The 19,573-nt window shown below is 38.8% G+C and overlaps 1 protein-coding gene across 11 annotated transcripts in view; it reads left to right on the plus strand.

The window, feature by feature from the left end:
• Nucleotides 1-19,573, plus strand: part of PIEZO2 (piezo type mechanosensitive ion channel component 2) — a 321,861-nt gene that overhangs the window by 109,502 nt on the left and 192,786 nt on the right. For all 11 annotated transcript variants that reach the window (XM_074576625.1, XM_074576624.1, XM_074576616.1 and 8 more), the window contains exon 3: nt 9,222-9,347. Coding sequence is in view for 10 of the 11 variants with exons in the window: in XM_074576624.1 (XP_074432725.1) it covers nt 9,222-9,347 (126 nt within the window). In the remaining variant the exon portion in view is untranslated. The remainder of the gene's footprint in view (nt 1-9,221; nt 9,348-19,573) is intronic.

Consider the following 19,573-nt stretch of genomic DNA (forward strand, 5'->3'; position numbering starts at 1 on the left):
ATGGTCCTTACCTAACTGTCTAATTCTCAGCTGTGTTATATTTTTCACCAATTTGCTAAGCGTGCAAGTTGAATTTAGTGGTCTGTAGTTCTCTGACTTCCTGTAATCTATATTTCTACAGAATTTTACACAATATACAACATAGTCTCTTGAGAAGTTTGTATTTTAATTTCTTTAGAAAACCACCCGATCTTGGTGAAAGGATACTACTGATGTTTATAGGAAGCTATCAGTTCCTCTTCCATTTGCCCACTGCAATAGGTTTTTTTTTTTCTGAAAGTAATATTTTTTTCAGAAAGAAGAAAGTTTCATGGCCATGTGGCATACTAGCATCGTAGTATGTTCTTCAAACACCAGGGAACATTTAGAAACAAATTTCTTCCATAAATAACTTGCTTTTCCATCTTGTCGTTCTACTTCCCTAAGCATCTCTGATAAAGAGGGAACGAAGCTATGCCCTTGCATAGGTTACTTCAGCTCTGTGTAGACAGGAGGGCTTAACAGTTCAGACCCTTTCCATTTTTGAAATGTAAAGTTGAAGTCGAAACGCCGAATGCATTTCAGCCCGGGGGCTCTTCAGCCGGGTGATGAGCTGCATTATGTTGTGCTGGAGATACTAACGCAAATTCTTCAGAAAGATGTTAAACTCTTGCCTGAGCTGAAGCAGCCTCTAGAGCTTCTTGGGAATGTTTTGCCAAGGGTAGAAACTCATAGCACAGCTTCCACTGCGAGTTCAGTACGCATAATTATGCACACTTACCCTCTTGTGAAAACATCGTGGTGTAGGGTTCGGTTTGCCATGGCTGTATTAGTCTTATTTACGTAGACTTCTAGCCTTCCCTTCTCACTCTGCCTTGTATTGTATCAAATTTGTTTGCTGCTTGTGAACATACGTGGGTGGGTACTGAAGGGAGAAAATTATTTGCCTCCTAGTAAGTACAGATTTTTTAAAAATGTGTTTCAACTCCGTAGCACATGACCTGCTGTCATCTCCCATTACTTGGGAGTTGTTTGGACTCTCTGTTGTTGAAGGAGCTTAGTAGTGGGTAGAGTTACCTGCTCTTTATGACCGTGGCAGAGGAATGAAGAAAGTAAGTTGCGAGCACTGCTTCTAACAGATAATAATGGCTACATCAATTTGAATTCAAAATAAATATTATCTGTTACTAACAAATATGGAGAGTCTGGTTCCTCAAGGGAAGTAACTGGAACTCTGTCTTAAAAGCCTCAAATCCTCTTGCGAAAGAACAGCTCTGGCTTAAAATTGCTGAGTGTTCATATGCTCTAGTATCTGAGATGATATTTATTTCCTGTATTTAGCTTGGTACAGTCACCTGTCAAATTAAGAAGCAGACATCAAGTAGCTGTTGTTTGCTTTGAAAGCTTATGAGTATCATCTGGAAAAAAAAATGAATGGTTAAGTTCTGAGTCTTGTCTGACAAAATATTTTGTTAACAAAATGGGTGAATTGCCTGTGTAAACTTGCGAGTCAGAGATTATGACTAGCTTGAACGATGGTATTGTCTATTGATGCGGAGGATACAGCTCAGTTCTGGTAGTATTCTGGGCACGAAAACTTCTAGGAAAAACAGGAAATCCTGCAAGAAGTTAGAGTAAGTAGGCATTTATTATCCTATGCAGCACTTTTTATGTTTTCATTTCGGAATCTTTTTTTTTTTTTTTAATTACACATAACATTTTTGACTGTGTTTACCCAAGTCTGGTTGGCATTCCTGCAATGTAAGTGTCTATCTCTAAACTGCCTTTTTTTTTCCTTCTTAGGGCTCTGTAGTATTTCAAAAAGAGACAGAAACAGAAAGGCAAATGTAAGGAAACACATAAGTATGTGAAAGACTATGAAGGAACCCACGTTTTACGTGCAGATACACAGCTTGGAACAATGTGTCTTGTTTTGCTTTAAAAAGTAATGTAAAATTTTTAGGTAATTATATATTTTGTGATAAACTTGCAAATTCTTGTGGTTTTATCATTAAGAAATAATATAATTTGAAATGCAAAGGAATAAATTATAGTACAAAAAGTTGCTGAAAATTAAGGAATTATGCCTTGTTTGTAAATTTATTAGAAATATTTTCCATTGGGCACAGTTGTAGATTGCGAGATTTGGCCACGTGCGGGAATAACGTGCATGTTCAGGAAAGCATGGACAAAACTGTTCAAACATTGAGAAACTATTGCGGAAAATTCTAAATCTGAAATCTTGTAATTCTCTGGTCTGGATTTCACTGTGGCCACTTGAGCACATAGCTTTAAACATAGCTAAAGATAATAGCATGAAATCTTAAGCTGTTGTTTGTGAATATGCATGTTAAGGCTTGAACTTGGGCAGGTACAAAATAGACCACGGCATTAGTTAATTGCTCTCTGTTTTTTGTCTTGCTGCTGGAAACCCAGCGAGTGAAACAAGTGGTTTGGTATTTTTGCAGTGGTGATGTCTGTGCATTGTTTAAGGCTCTAGGAAGCTCAGATCCTCCAGGTAGATGATGATGTTGAAATATTAAGATACTCTTGGGGAAAAAAAGAAAATAAATAATGCATTTTCTATTAAGCTAAATATAGATGTACCGACAACTATGCTTACTGTGCAGTGGAAGGATGGCAGCACTTTCAAGAAAGGAGGAAGTAAGTTTTGTTTTTATTTTGGGTAGAAAATGCCAGCAGATTTTTAACCATTAAAATAATTCCTGGCAGCTTCAGGATGATTTAAGCATTATCTTTTTTGAGTCTACGTAAGAAGTACACGTAAGACTTAGTGAATAGCAGCCAATACGCAGTTACTTTACGTGGTGGATCAATGGCTTGCCATTGCACAATATACAGTGTACAAGGCACACCGTTACCAAATGTTATTCTTAGTATAGTCCTTCCAAATGACCGCCTTCCTCTATCCCTTATTCATAGCTTTGTCCCGTTGTATTTCAGCACAGAAGAGGCCGAAACTCTAAGCATAGAGTACTGAGTACGTGCTGTACCGCGCATGTAGAAATACTACGGATATTTTATGTCTCAGAAAGACTGTTTATTAATAGATATAACTAGCACTAGTGAACGTTTAGCATCATTCTTACAGAACCTGGAACTGGAGGGCACTGTCTCTCTGCGCCTCCAGAAGTGCACAAGGAAGAGAAGTGTTGAAAACACTGAGATGAAGCTTACCCTGCACATTGGGGCATAAGTACAGATTGTAACTGTAAAGGAGAAATAGCGAAAATTAGCCTCTGCGGAGCACCGGTGTTAGCAACGGATGGTGTAGAGGTATCTAAAACGGTTTGACTTCCGCTGACTTGCAAGCTGTGCGCTTAAAGCCAGGATCACATCAAGTATCAATACCCTCGCAGTGAAGCAGTCAGTCTTACTTGATCAACCTTTTATGCAACACTGAGAGCCCTTCAGTCCCTGTTCATGTGTTCAAAGATATGCATGTCCTTAACTGCTTTCTTGGACAGGGCCAAATTGCTGTGTGCCTTGCAAATTTAATCCTGTAGTCATCACTGAAAACCTCAGCTGAATTTAGAACTCCTATTTGAACCCTTTCTTCGTCTTCCATGGTCATCAGGAGGTGTTCTGCTGTGTTAAATGTCAGTTACTGTACCATAGTGCTGATGAATTCAGGAAAGGGGACCGGACTGTATTCTTCAGTGTTGCTGGCTGCCCATACTGAAATACAAGGTTTTCCTTTCAAATGGAAGATGGATATATCAGCACTTATTTCATGCTTATAAACTTTCACCTGTGTTTATGTTTAAGTCTGTGAATCTGTGTTTGACACTTGTGGCCAAAGTGGCAGATGTTCATGTTCGACTCAGTGACGACAATTTTCTGATGATTGGCTGGAACCAGCTCTTATTTTTTATCACCCCTGAAACTTCATCAGAAGCCAACTTCTTGCATTTATCTCACTAAGTTAGTTATGGTATCTTGAGGCACTTAAAACAGAGCTGACCAAAGGTGGTATTTCTTTTATTTGGGAAATTATGATGTTTTGATTTTTTTTTTTCTTGCAGATCATATGACCCCCAAACTTCCAGACTTTTCCAAAGGACAGATGTTTTGAATTAAATGTTTTCTAACTGCCCCAATCTATAGTATAGATGATGTTGACAGACTCCTGTTTGGAACCATGGAGCAGGGGATTAAAGTCTCAGGACCCTGTTTCCAGCTAGATTTTGAGGTGATGCTCCGTTTCCTGATGGGAAATCAAGAAGTTAAGATTTTAAGATTTCTAGCTGAAACAAATTCTGTGGGACTGACCCTGTCTGTGCTGCAGAAGTTTACTGCAACCAAGCCTCACCCCCAGAGCTCTTCAGTTTTGTGTTTGTCACTTACTGATGAAGAGGTTTATTAAAAAATAGATCCTGAATGGCTGTAATAGAGTATCTTTATTAACTGAAGTGTCACTAGTTCAGGAGATAAATGCACATTAATATTTATCCCTCAGTGTATGCTATCAAAGATTATGTGAAAAATGACTTGTGCTTTGGTATTTCATCTGCTGTGATCTGAATAAAAAGTTTTGTGTAAATAAAATTCCCAAGCAAAACTGTTGAAGTAGAATTGAAGGTGTTGCAGCAGTTTGGGGTAAAATGTACAGCTGAAGAGGTGTTAGGATTATCCAAAACCCAACTGACTTCAGAAAATGCAACACTAAGGTTACATTTAAAAAAAAAAAAATATTTTCTTCCTCTATTTTCCCTATTGAGGTACCATTATGGCATGCAGAATGGATACTGACGCTTTGAACTTATCACCTTCTGCATATAGATGCTTAGTACTGCTTACTAAAAAATCAGGATAAGCTGTTAGCAGTATTATTAACTTTGTTATAGACTCAACCCGTTTTTTTGTTCTGCCACATCCAATAGATCAGAAAGAGGAAAAAAAGAATGTGTGGAATGAAAAGACACCTTACAAGTAACTGAAAGTATGATACGATGATACGATACGATATGATACGATACGATATGATACGATATAGTATGATGGGCTCTTTGCAATAGTCTAAGGTTCTTGGAGAGGTTATGTTGTAAAAGCATATATGTGTGATTTAAAGCAGGTCTCAGCGACAACTGGCCATTCAGTTATTTGATGCCCTATTAGCACACTGTTTTGGAAGAAGCTCTTAGGAAGTTCTGGGTGTACAAAAAAAAATGAATTCTGTTATACTCCACTGTTTGAGGGAAAAGGGTAGCAGAAAAGATCACAGGACTGCCTGTCTAACCATGAATGTACTATTTTTCTATATTGGAAATACTGTGAGCAGCAGGCTCCACCTTTGCATACAATCGTGATGTAGGCAGTCAAGAGGTGCATGTGTTTGTGGAGGGCAGCAGTCCTGGTTGGACGCATTCAAATAGTTAGTTGCACTGAGGCTACATGCCTGTGACTGGGGGGGGACATGCCATTACTAATCCGGCTCTTGGCTGGATTACGTTTGAAAAATAAGAAATGGATTCCTCTGCCATGTGTGAAAAACTTTTGGCCCTCTTGACTCCAGTTTAGTGTTGCAGCTGGGCTGGAGAGAAAGAGGGTAATGAAGCCTTTGAATCCTCACCGGCTTCCTGCAGGTGTAACGGGAGGGGAGAAAGCCCTTTCCCAGGAGCCTTCTGGAGGGACAAGGAGGCTGGAGCAACCTCCCTACATTGAGGTATGTTTCTAAAGCGACATGCCAGGTTTTGGTCCCTCTGGGTGCCATTAGGAATGGCACACTGTACCTGAAAGCAAACCCATTTTTCTTAGTCTTTCAGGCCAGTTGTGAGGCAAATCTGCTCTCTCCTTTCCATCCGTCACAGTTTGCTGAAGCTGGTGGCACCATGTTGGTGTGAGTAAAATCAGAACCCAGCGCTCAAGCTACAAACCCAGGTGTTTTGCCAGAAGTTGTTTCTCATTTTAGTCTTGATGGACATACATGAGTCTACACATCTGAGACAAAAATGAAGGCATCGGTGTTGTGATTTCTGGTGTGGGCTGGGGTGATGTTCTCTTGCGTGTCTGTTCTGTCCACGCAGCTTTCTGAACAGTACGTATTTCCTTTCTGTGTGGGACAGTCAGCTTCCATTAATGTCCCTAAGGACTTCATGTTAGGGCAACTGAACAGTTACAGTATGTTTTAGCAAAAGGGTTGTAACTGTGGGTGAATTAGAATAAATAAAAAATTAAAGAAGGATGACAGAAACCTTTCTCCCTCATTGTAAGAAGCTCTGTTTTATTCCCCATGTTTAATTTCATCCCATGTCTTTTCTCACCACCTCAGTTCTGTACGCATACAGTTAATTTTTTCTTTGTGTAATTTAGAACTAAGTTTCCAGTAGAAAGAAAAAAATGTAAGTAAAAATACAGTCAAATGGGTTTATGCAAACCCCACTATAAATTGAAACTCATCCCTTATCCAAATCTGTCACTTCTTCCTTGGCATAAATTATGTATCCAGTAATTCACTGATGTTTAGCACTCCCGTTTCTCCCAAGTTGTTGATGTCTCTCCAAAGCTTTTGAAATCGGGGGCATAGTATTTCTTACTTTTCTCCAAATACTTCTTGTGTCTAGTTTGTGCTGGCACAGCGGAATGCGGTGCAGGCAAAGGGCTCCTGCTCAGTAGGATCTGATGGTGGTCCTGTCCCACCAATGGCCACGAAGGGAGCAGCCCTTGAGAAATGCTGTAACCTGCAGTGAAGATGTCTAGCTGCCGTCCAGCTGCGTATTTCCCCTGCCATATTTACCAGTACACTGAGACACTATTTATTATCACAAGAGTTAATAGTCCTTTAAAATTTTCGCTGGCTTTGTGCTGAAGGGGATCTTTTTTCAACATACCAGCATTTCAAGAAATACATTTTCAACATTTTCCACAGTTCTTGAAAGGAAGACAATTGCAAAATCTGAGACTTTGTTAAAGAAATGGTTTGTTCAATCTACAATTCAAATATGCTTGTTTTCAAGATTTAAAAAAATGAAATCTAAAGTTGCGATATGTTTTGGAGAGAAACGGCATTTGAAATATTGAAAGATGGATCCAAGATTTTTAATACTTTTATTTCTTTATGTGGAAACAGTTTGGGAAATGAATGTGCGTTGACTAATTGCATTGCTTTTTTTTTTTTCCCCTTCGGAGGCTGCCTGAAACAATTCTGTCAAAAAACTTCCAAATCCACTTCTATATGGAAAATTCAGTGCTTGGTATCTACTGAATTGTTAACTCCCAAGCACTGATGAGTGTTTGTGACTCAGAACTTCAGAAGGAACTTCATCAAACTGTGTTTAAAATCTGTACATTTTAACACAGCTGTTAAGTCCATGGAGTTTGTGTTTGTCTCCAGCTTTGAGATACATCATTTGTAGTATACTCTGAACATGCAGCTCTCGTAATACCGTGAGCGTGGGATTTGGTAATGCAGGAACAAACCACCAAATATTGAAACTTGCCAAAAAATTGTAAAAGCTAGCAGTCCTTGGATTGCATTACATATGACATCACATTTAACAAATGATTTAATAACGTGTAGCTTGTCATATATTCATTCTTCTAATGATTTTGAAAATATGAGTTATTTTGTAATTTATGGTTTTATAGTGCTTAGAAGTTGTTGTCCTAAGCCAGGACACCAGGCCAGCTTCTGTAGAAGAGGAACAAAAAAATTACCTCTGACCCAAAGAATTTAAAATCTAGTCTTTTTCTTGTAATGCTCTGCAGCCCAGGTTTTCTGCTTTCTGTGTGGACTCCGGTGTCTCACCAATAAAGGCTAGTGAATAGGTCATAGAAAGCATGAATCTGGTGAATGTATCTTCCTTTTTAGATCACAGAAATTCGTACGTAGGCTCACTCTTGCCATTTTTCATTTTGTTTGAATTGTTTAATCTCTTTATTTAAAAAAAAATAGGGAAATTCATGACAGGCATTTGGTATTCAAAATTTGCAGGTAAGATAGTGATCATATAACAAAAGTTTTGAGTCTAATGGAGTGAGGTAGTCTGTAACGCTTTCTAAAATTGCTGAATCGTGTGTATCTGATTCTTTGTTTTATAAAGTACCATTTGGGCCATCGATGACATTCTTGAACTATAACAAATATAAAGCAAAAAGCTGATTTACTGGCTATATACAGAACATGAAACATCATCTTCTTTCTAGTAGTTGCTCATAACAGACACATGCAGAGTAAGTATGAACGAAATAGGCTGCGTGTAGAGTGAACATTTCTCAGGTACTCTCTGCTAGTTCTGCCCTCCATAGCCTTGGCTTTATTTGTAACCTTGGGAAAGAATTCCAGCAGTGCTGTTCTTTAGTATGTAAATTAAAAAAATGACCCTCAAATGCATAAAGTGGGTGGTGCAAGAATCTAGGTATAAACCACTTTGGAAATAGAACTTTTACTGCAGATAGGTCAGGTAGGGTGATGTTTAATGTTGTCTTTTATCGGCAACACAACTTAGTCTTGAAGATGCGTATTTTCTGAAACACTAATGGTTTACTTTATTTATTCGTACCTTGCAAGTTTGGCTGCCTGTGATTAAGCTGCGTGTTTCCTAGAGGATTTATAAGGCGTTTTCTAAGTCTTCATCAAACATTTTCTATTGGGTTTTGGCTATAGATATCCAATAAATCATAGAGGAACTATGACCAAGTGTATGTGGCACAGGATTCTGCAGTGTGTACTGAAAATTATTTCCAAAAACTTCTGAAGGAAGAGGAAGAGGGCAGTCTGCACAAAGCAAAGCATTCATTTGAAAGTATGTCTCTACTACTGAGCCAAACTGAGGGGTTTGTGTTGTTATCGCCCTTCCTATGTAATTTTTTTTGGAAAGAGTAATTAGATTAATAGGTTTTTATTTTCTCAAGATTTGAAGTATCATCCATATTTTGTCTTTGGACTAGGTAACATGGTGGTAAGCATTGTGATGTTATTATTGATATAAAATTGGTATCTGGACACGACAAACATTATTTTTTTTTTATATCCAAAAAGTAAAAGGAAGTATCAGTAATAACAGTCATTGGGTTTTGTGATTAAAGAGTACTCAAAGACGCTATAATTTAAGTATGTTTTTTGCTGTAATGTTGACTTTCTTAAGGGGCAATCACAAGTTACGTGGAACTGACTTGTAGAAATATCCTTGGTCAGGATATTTTTACTGATTTTATACTGAAAACCTTTAAGCAATGTTTAGAAATTCACCAACTATATGTATGTATATTTTGTCTTTTAGGGCATACAGGACGATTATTAAAATCTCTGTGTTTCACCAGTCTATCATTTCTGCTGCTGCACATCATCTTTCAGATTACAATAAACAGTCTTGAAGCTGGAAAAACTATTGAACCTGGTTTTAACTGTGAGTAAAACCTTTTAGTTTTTATTAACATTTTAACTGTCCAAATGCTTCAGTGGTTTGAAAGGTGAAACATTGATGAGAAGGCACTTAGCTGCAGCTTGCTTCTGTTTCCTTAAGCTTGTTGCCTTAAGAATTACTGTTAGTAGGGCAAGAAGACTTAGGTGGGTTTAAGAAATGAGACAAGTATATTAACTAGTTGTTCCCACCAGAGAGGCATTTTTTGGGGGGGGTTTAGCACTGGCTATTGTATGTCTTCATCTTTTAGGCTTTCTCAAAATTCCCTCAGAACCTGAGGTGGCTACACGTTTATGTTATTAGATCATAATTCAATGTATTAAGAATAAAATGAGATACAGTAATGAAAACCCCTCTACCCATGTATTATGACTGTGTCTGATGGAGCTCTCTTCAGTTGTTTGTTTAATTTAACTTTAAATCTTGTCCCTGAGGTTTATGTTTCTAAACAGTATTTGTCTCTTCTTTATTTATATGTAAACACTACTTGAAAATATATTGCATGACATTTTGTATCTTCCTCTCTCAGGAAATGTTCTTCAATAATTCAAAAGCAAACATTCTTTATTGTGCAGAAGTTAATTAAAATATCTATCCAGTGATTTGGATATGTAACCTCCAGGTAGAAACTATTTGTACTTGTCTTACAATGCTTACGTTTAACATTTAAATCTGTCAACTTACCTTTGATAAATTTCCATTTAATTTATCACAGAGTATGCTGCTGCCACTTGAGTAAACAGTTGTACTACAATTCAACACAAGAAACCTTATGTGAAGTAAAGCATTTGACTTAAAGTAACAAAATCCTCAGGAAACTTGGAGCGAGCATTACCATTTCACCTTTAACTCAAACCATTTCTTAAAGTAAAAGGCATAATTGTGTTTATGAATTGCCAGTTTTGACTGGAATGTCTGGGGCTTTGTCAGTTCAAATCAGACCTTCAGAGTCTAAAAATATGTTTTATTTTTTTCAAAAATGTATATTACTGATTGAGTGAACTGAATTAGTTTTCCTATATCTGTTTAACATTCTTATTCTTATGACATATACATGATTTTTACTTAAATTAGAGTAATTGTATCAGCTAGACACTGTATTGGTAGAGAGTTCCTAACTGTCCAAGACAGGGATGAAACCACTGTCTTTTTCTTCCTCCCGCGGTGGGAATTGGGATCTACAGTGGGAACTGATAAAAAGAATTCCTTCATCCTGAAGAGTCCACTCCTGAAGAAACAGATAGACTCTACCATTTCTGCCTGTTTATTAGCAGTGGCTGAATGCAATAGCTTCTATCCTAGCTGCCATTAATAATGATTTCTTTACCTGGGGCCTCACAGGACAATGGGTATGGTTGTAGGAGTACATTAGCTGTGCCTCGGATTGCTCTCTGACACCAAGGCCAGTTGACATGAGATGACCCACATCCTTGCCATTAAGCTCTCTTTGCTTCCTGGGCTCAGAGGGTGGGTTGAAGTTGCCTGTTGGGAATGGTATTTATCCCACAGGAACTGCCAAACTGTGCCTGGCTTGTTCGGGAGAGAAGTTGTCTGACCAAAGTTGTTCTGAGATTGTTTTAACTGTTTAGCAACATGAAAAATTCATCTGTTGAATTTTAGTGCCTGAATACGTTAGCGGGGTAAACTGGCACCATTTAGATTACTGGTATGGCTAGAGTTGGTGAGCTTCAGGTGAAGGTAGTGAAGAGGGGAATGTGATACTGGCATTATGGATGCTGGGCCTGCAGGGTGCTGAAGGAGAAGTTAAAGGAGGTATAAAGACCGTTGTGAATGAAGGGGAGAGAAAAGGCCAAGACCTTTCCTAGATCAGGCAATAAGATCAATTATTGTCATGAAATGGCACCAGAGTATACGTGGTACTGTGTAGGTGAGGAGAAGACTGCTTTCCAGCTCCAAAAAGTACTTTGGTAGTACTTCTGCTTGTAATTACTTGGTGACACAGCCCCACTGTATTTCCTGTTCCCCAGCTATATGAATAATGCTTTGCAAAATTGACTACAGCAGTGTGCTAAGCCATAGTTGGAGAAACAACAGCACTGTGCCCATAGCGTCTGCATTATGATCTCTGCATTTTAGAGTTAGCTGTTAGTGTTTATTCAACTCTTTTCACTCAGTAAGAAGTACAGAAGGGTAGACTGGAAGACTGGAGTTTTCTGTTTCCCTATCCAGACCCGGATCAACTATTAATAAGACATTTTTTTACAACTGTTTGTCTTAAGCCCTGTGTGCTCCGCTGGAAATATTCTGCAGTCTTTTCTGATAGTTATCATTAGGAAGTTTTTCTCCCGTTAGTCAAAATATTCTGTCTTTGTCCTTCAGCCTGATGTGGAAATAGAAAAAACCTTTCTCTTAGTCTTTATGGTTACCGGTTATGTATTTGAAGGCTGCAGTCGTGTCTGTCATATGTACTCTTTTCTCTCATTTTCTTCTCTTTATACGACTTCAGTCCCTCCACACTTTCTCTATGGGTTGTTTCCTGGGAAGGAGAGCAGTTTTATCCTTGTTGAAGATAAGACCTTGTTGCTCTGCTTCTGTTTTCTCCAAGTGGTCCAGATATTTCTTGAAGTTCAGTGCCCAAAGCTAGGCAGTGTTTCAGCTGAGAATTTACTAGCACATACAATTGGTATAACAATTACCCAGGTGTCTACAAGTGACGCTCCCTGTTTATGTATTACTGGGTAGTACTTTTTGTAATGGTAGCATTGTCTCACACTTTATTTTTGATTCACTGTAACCCACAAATCCTTTTCTGCAGAACAGACTATGATTTCTGATCCCATATTTATGTAGGTGAACATTCATACATTATAATGGAAATGTAAGTTTCCCCATTTTTTAATGTATTTTTTTTAAAGTAGTTTCTTTTTTCGTCAAGACTGTTCTGAATTGTATCTCCCAATTTGCTTGTGGCCCCTCTTATGGGGGCTGTCTGCAAGTACCACCTTTAAAGGCTTTTGGATATACTAAAATGTTTTATTTTTCCTTTAAATTTAATCTTTGTTTTGATTTTGCTGGAGTGGTAATATCTCCCTGAATTTAAATAAATTAAAACATATATTGCCCTCATTTAAATGAAGTAAGTAGTGTAAATGTGCACGTTTGGTACACTCCTTTCTAGGCTGAATAAAAAGACCATACAAGGAGGAAGGGAAAAAAGCGTAATAGCAGAAAGGAGAAAAAAGCTTCCAATTATTTTAGTTTATGTTTAGTTGCTTATTGTTTCCTTGATAAAGTATGTGAAATTTTCATGTGGTAGAGTGATTGTTCCCTGTGTTGCTTTCATCCTACAGGGAAAGTAAAGCTGCTTCTGCAATTCCCTAATTTTTACCTTAAAAAATGAATGAATAAATGTTTCTACTTAATTCTGTATTTTTTTTGGAATTTGTTGCCTTTGTGTAGTTAATAATCTAACTCCTATCCGTTTCAGAAATGAGTGAGGGGGATATACCTTTGTCTTCAGGATCTGTAGGTTAGTTTGTCTGAGTATGTTCAAATGCCAACTACTGAATCAAAAGATCACTTTCTGGTTTTAGTTTTTCTTTTCACACTGCTGTATTAAAGCCTCTGAAAATATTTTCATTTTGGTAATAGAAACACTTGAAAAATGTTTAAATTATAGGCGTGATACAAACTATCACCTCTTAAACCTTATACAGTTATAGTTTCATTTTGGAAATGAAGAACAACCATCCCTTTATCTTTTCCATCCAGACGCGGTTTAATTTGGGCCTTCTGCAAGAGCGAAGCATACACATAGCATTTCAGGCTCATTTTAAAATATTCTGCTCTTATCCTGGGCTTAATTTATTCAACATCAGCTGATAGATAGTCTTTCAGATAAGTAGGTCTTGGAACATTTACCTTCTTCAGCTTGTTATTCTTTTCTAACCCTTCCTCTTTTAGAGCTCATGTACCTTCTCTTTCAGGATGACTACAAAATGCTACAGCATTCTGTAAGCTATACAGGAGACGTGTATTGGTGGGTTGATAGAGGTGTTTAAAAATGTTTAGCTAACAGAGGGTCCTTGTTCCTTCAGAGCCTTGTGAGTATTGCCTAGCACTAATAAAATGACGTTGTTGTTAGAACTCCTTCTTTAGCTTAATGAAAGATTTCTGGTTACCCACAGCTGCATTGTATGGAACTAACATTGAATTATCCCTCAGATAGCTTCTTTTTAAAATCATAGTTCGTATAGGGAAGGAAAAGAATAAATACAGAAAGAAATACAGAAAGGGTGAGCTGAGCTAATCTTTTTAAGCCATCAAGAGCTAGGCAATCAGTCTTGTTTCACTGATGATGTCTCCGTATAAAACAGAATCTGATTTTGAGATGTAGTAGTATTCATGCAGTAATACAATTTCATTATTAAATTTGTACTTCTTATGGAATAAAATTCTGATTATTAGATTAGGTAATGTCTTTTGAGTATAGAATCTGTGAGACAGGCAATTGAAAATTAGATTACAAGGTAATATTGAGTCTCATTCTTCAGTGTGCATGCTATAGTTCTTTCCTAGGACTAATTTTAAACATCCTTAAGAATGGCATTTCCACCAGCAGGAATGTTTTCCATGATGTTCGCTTAAACTTTATTTCCAATAAATTAGTGCAATTATTGCTCATCATACTACTCCTCTGTAAGTGTATCCTCTTCTTGTGTTTAGTAAGTCTGTAAAAATACTCCAGTTTCTTTTTCTCTTAGTAGTGGTGTACATCCGTGGTTTTGGTGTGCTGACTCTACCATCTCTTGGTCTTGAATTCTGCAAATGGATCTACTGAAACGCTTGTTTTTTCAGAACAGTATTTTAGTCCATGAGAAATGCAACTAAGAATGGTTCAACTATTCACTAATTAAGTTTGTATTCAATGTTTGTTGGAACACCAAAAGCAGCATTTCAGGTATTTTCTTATACATCAAATAATAGAACTGATGGAGCTGAAATGGATACCTTGAACTCCTTCTGAAGACTTTCTGTGAATCACTGCGTTTGTTTACTGTGTATAGTTTGAGTGCTTTATTTACAAAGTGGTTCTGTGTAGAAAAAGGGAGAATAGGCTTAAAGCACCAAGTTGCCTAGATAGCTTCTCTGTTAGATCATGGGAACTAAATTCAGATACTTCTCTGTCCCCAGTATGCCGAGTGAATGTCAAACAAATGCATGCCACCATTGTGGAATCATAATAACTTTCTGCTTTAGATAAATTTTGAAATGATTTCTTGGCTGACAGACCATCCTGTGTTTGCATTACTACAAGTGTGTCCCTGAGGTTTTGGGTTATATTAGGAAGCAGCAATACCCAGTACAAATAAATTAGATTTCACCATTTATTGAAAGCTCAGACTTGGGACTCCAGCTGACCTTTCGTAGGAATGAATAAGTACCTGGTGAGCTTTCATGTCTTTTATACCCTCCTGGGTGTGCTTTTAAAGTTGTGCTGGTTTTGAAAAGTACTGCATCTGTAAAGGCCATCGTATTTGATATGAATATGAGCCAGCAGCGTGCCCAGGTGGCGAAAAAGCCCAATAGCATCGTGGCTTATATCAGAAATAGTGTGGCCAGCAGGACTAGGGGAGTGATTGCCCCCCCCCATACTCGGCACTGGTGAGGCCCCACCTAGAATACTATGTCCAGCTTTGGGCCCCTCACCACAAGAAAGACATTGAGGTGCAGGACTGTGTCTGGAGAAGGGCAATGAAGCTGGTGAAGGGTCTGGAGCACAAGTCTTATGAGGAGCAGCTGAGGGAACTTGGGGTTGTTTAGGCTGGAGAAAAGGAGGCTGAGGGGAGACCTTATCGCTCTCTACAACTACCTGAAAAGAGGTTGTAGTGAGGTGGGGGTCGGTCTGTTTTCCCAAGTAACAAGCTATAGGGCAAGAGGAAATAGCTTCAAGTTGTGCCAGAGGAGGTTTAGATTGATATTAGGAAAAATTTCTTCTCTGAAAGGGTTGTCAAGCATTGGAACAGGCTGCCCAGGGAAGTGGTTGAGTCCCCATCCCTGGAGGTATTTAAAAGACGCGTAGATGGGGTGCTGAGGGACATGGTTTAGTGGTGGACTTGGCAGTGTTAGGCTGATGGTTGGACTTGATGATCTTAAATGTCTTTTCCAACCTAAGCGATTCTGTGATTCTGTGATTTCTAGTTGGATTTATTAATGCATTGGAAATAAAGATGCTGTTTTTACTTATAAAGGGACAAAAGATTAAGAGACTTCATACAGAGTTTCATATTTCTATTTCAAAGGTGGATGGCAGGTGCATGCAGGTCTTTTAAATACTATGACTGACTGGCCCAGCTCCTGCCTGGAGTTTGAGCGTGTCTCATGGACTTTTGTCATCATTTCATGAGGAGCTGCCGTGAAAACAAATATTTTGAAAATTTGAAATACTGTCATGAAACAAATATTGTGATAATTTCTTGACCGTGAATTGTCTTGATAATTCTGACAATTTTAATTGCAAACACATTACTTCATATGAAATTAAATTAATCCAAGTGGCACTAAGAAAACTCGTAAGTTTACGTAACAAGGTAACATTTTTGAGCGGAAGTCATGGCAAAGTAAATGTTTCCTTTTAATACTGAAAAAGTCACTGTGTCCTCTGGAAAGATTTTGCTTACCAAAATCAAAGGTAACAGTTACCCACGTTCTACAGTGCCCAAGCAAACCAGTGTTAGATCCTAGGCACATCAGCTCATTCTTCCCTAATGAACGCATCCATTTCTCATGACCAGGCAGATGCTCAAGGCACTTTCCAGACAATTGTTTTAGTGACAGAGTTGTGAGATCTTCAGTCACCTCCATGTATGTGTAAATACTGTTCCTTTTTTGTTTAACGAATTCTTCATTTCAACATTCAAGGGTCTACCTCAAACCTGAGCCCTTCTTTTGCCCTCATACCTGCATTTTCTCACATTTCTTTTTTCTGAGATATGTCGAGACTGAAGTGTTTAGTCCCATCAGCAATTGCCTTGGGCTATTGTAGTTGAAACTAAAATGGATGTCATTTGTTAGCTTATCTCAGTTTGAAAATGTATGTTTGAAAGCAAACCTTTATTCCACTAAGAGTGGGTATTATCTTGCTGGACGTCTGCATTTTAATTATATTTTTCTGTGTCATCTCAAAGATTATAATCTTGGCCAAAGTTTGAGTAAAAAAAAAAAAAAGCTTTTAAATGTCAGTATATGGATTTCATCCTTCTTATCCCAAGCAGTAAGACTGTCTCTTTGTGGTACTTCCATCTGCCCAGTGCCATGAGGATTAAAAAAAACCCTGCCTTGATTTAGCTTGTAAACTCCTCCGAGAAGGGACTTTTCCCGTTCATTGGTTTGTACTGTATGACCTGCAGTAGGAGTTGTCTGTACGGCTCAGGGCTTAATGGAAATACCACAACTTAAAGAATAATGAGAATAGGATTTCTTCAGAGCTTCCCTCTTATCAGTGACTAACCCTGCAGAATAATGAGCTTAAAAGCAATGAGGAACCATTTATCCAAATCTCCACCGAGAGGGAAAATTCTTCAGAGATTAGCACAGGTAGTGTACACATGGATTGCAGTAGAGCATTTGTAGCTGAAGTTCCTGTCGTACTACTTCACATGGCAGGTACCTCTGAAAACCTACCAAATGACAGAAAAATAGGAGACATGAAGTAAAGGGAAAAAAAAAAGTTAATGTAGTTCCTGTCATTCTCTGATTTCATAGTGTGCAGCTTCTTGCATAGGTGATACGCAGTGTCTGAGTCATTAAATATGTAAAAAGGAATTTTTCCTGTGGAGTCAAGGAGAATTTGGGACTAAAAAGGATGCTTAGCTATAAAAAGTGCTGTAAGAGCAGGTTGTGGTGCACAAATATGGTCGTTATACAAGGTCCTAAAAAGGCGTGTAGTTGTACAGTATTACCAATGACCATTTCTGACTGTCACTTCAGTGTTTCCAAGAGTCAAAAATGTATAGCACAAGGAACACATCCTGTGATAAACTTCTAATTAGTCAAAGGTGCGCGTGTGCTTTTTTTTGCCTCACCAGAAACTTGCAACAATAGTTTATTCTGCATGTGAAAGTTAATTTTCCTTTAATTCAGAACATATTGAATGTCAACATTTCATCAACGCTTTTAGTGCAACTTTATGCAGCCAGGAAATTTATGACTGGGGAAACAGAAGCTTCTGTAATTGCTTCTTAGGCACGTATGATAAGTCCTGCTTAATTTCCTGCTGGGTGTTACTGCCTAGCAGTTCGGAAAGTTGGTGTTCATTGTACTTATGGAGTCTTTATTTCTGGACTCACGCGCTGCCATGTGAAAATTGAGCAGTATGCTAAATACTCACTTTCAGCCTTGATGTCTAAAACCTTCTCTGTAATGTATATAATTATGCTGTAACGATGTTAGCATACTCATTTGTGTTCCTCCATTTAAGAGAGCCTGACATAGGAGGTGATCCTTCTCACTGCCGCTCACAATTTGTGGTTTTGACAGATTTGCATTGGAGAGAAGAGGTGGGAAACCGCTGGGTGACCCATGGTGTGTACTGCTTGTTTCCGAAGCTGGTGGACTTCCAAAGGTATTCTTATGTTGTACCTGAGGGAACACCCAGCAGGCCTGTTGGTGCTGTGATGCAGACTTGGGCAGTCTGCTGACTGCGGGGTAGTAGAAAAGAAGGATGTCCCTCACTATTACCTTGTTTTGGGGGCTGCTGGTAGGAGGGATCAAGTAGCTGTTGTCTGTCTCCCTCTGCCCTCCTAAGGGTAGGAGGTGAAGTAGCAAATGTAAGGAAGAAATCAAGGCCAGCTGTGAAGGAGAAGGCACTTGATAAAACTTGAGAGAGGAGAGCAGAATGTATGTGTGAAGGAAATAAAAGCAGAAGAGAGTAACTGTTCTGTTGATACATACTCTTGGTTAACGCTCTTGGTAAATTAAGAAGCAAACGTGGAAAGAGTAGCCTTCTGTATTTTTTTAGGTAGCCACTCCCTTGCTTGTCCCCTAGTTATATGCTTAACCTTTCCATGAAAATCTCTCAGACAGTGTGCATTGCAACTACTTTTATGTCCCAAGTTATTAGAAAGCCTGTTTTCCATATTTTGAAATGTTTTTGAAGACCAGCAAAGTCAGAAACAGGCTGCTCACACAGACAGTTGCAGTGGGAAAAGTTGTCTACAGGGTTAGACCTTCACACTGACACCAGCCCTACTGCTGCGGTGGTTGTCTTGGCTCATCGGCAGTGTTTTGCCGTAGGAGTATGGGGTGTGTAAGGACCAACACCACAGTGCTTTAGCAACCAGCATCTCTGAGCTGGTGTAGAGCACCATGTTGAAATGTCCCCTTGTTGATCATTCAAATCACTGTAACGTAAATATTTTACTGGGGAGCCTTACTGTAGAGTTACTGTTCAGGAATAGGAAACCATATATTTGTGTGCTGGACACTGTTTAGACAAATGCTTTCCACTGAGAATAAATATTTCACTTTATTTCTGAGGATTTGTCTCTTCTGTTTGGCTGTTTACATCTTTATGTATTGCTCCTCATCACGGAATCGTTTTGAGTATTTCTAGAAAACCTGAGTTGTTAGCGTGATACTGTGAGCCTTTGCATTTCCCTGTGCCCACATTGCAAGTTTGAGGGGCCTTTGGTCCCTGAGTCTGAGCCTTTTGTGTCTCTTGCTTTGTGTCAGCAGCTTGACCTGGGTCTCAGCTGGGAAGCAAAAAGCGAATTTGAGTTGAGATTGATGACAGCTGCTCACCACAGCCACTCTGCCCTGGCCGGACCACCAGGCTGAGATGGGGGTGGCAGCTACAAGGGGTGGTCCCTGGTGGTGCAGCACCCCCAGTGGGTGGGCTCCCCTGGGCAGCTTGGGTTGGAGGCTCCTCAGGAGAAAAGCCAGGTTTTGACTGAAGGTTAACCTTGAGTTGCAAGGATGGGGTTTACTGAGCTGTTCTGCAGAATCCATGACATAAAACAAATCACCCCATGAAATAAAGCAAAAGGCATCGCTTGCATAAATATGGCTTGGAGCCATCTGGGAAAAAACATTTTCTTCACAGACTTGGGCTTGAAATGCTTTTGTGGCCTCTCCTGCGTCAGTGTAGTAGAACATAATCCTAAACTTGGGTCAAATACAATGTGGACTTGCACACTTCAAATTTTCTTCCAAATGGAAAATCTGTCTTAAAATTCCCTTCAATTTCTGCC

The sequence above is a fragment of the Larus michahellis genome, chromosome 2 (assembly GCF_964199755.1).
Source record: "Larus michahellis chromosome 2, bLarMic1.1, whole genome shotgun sequence".
Classification (NCBI taxonomy): Eukaryota; Metazoa; Chordata; class Aves; order Charadriiformes; family Laridae; genus Larus; species Larus michahellis.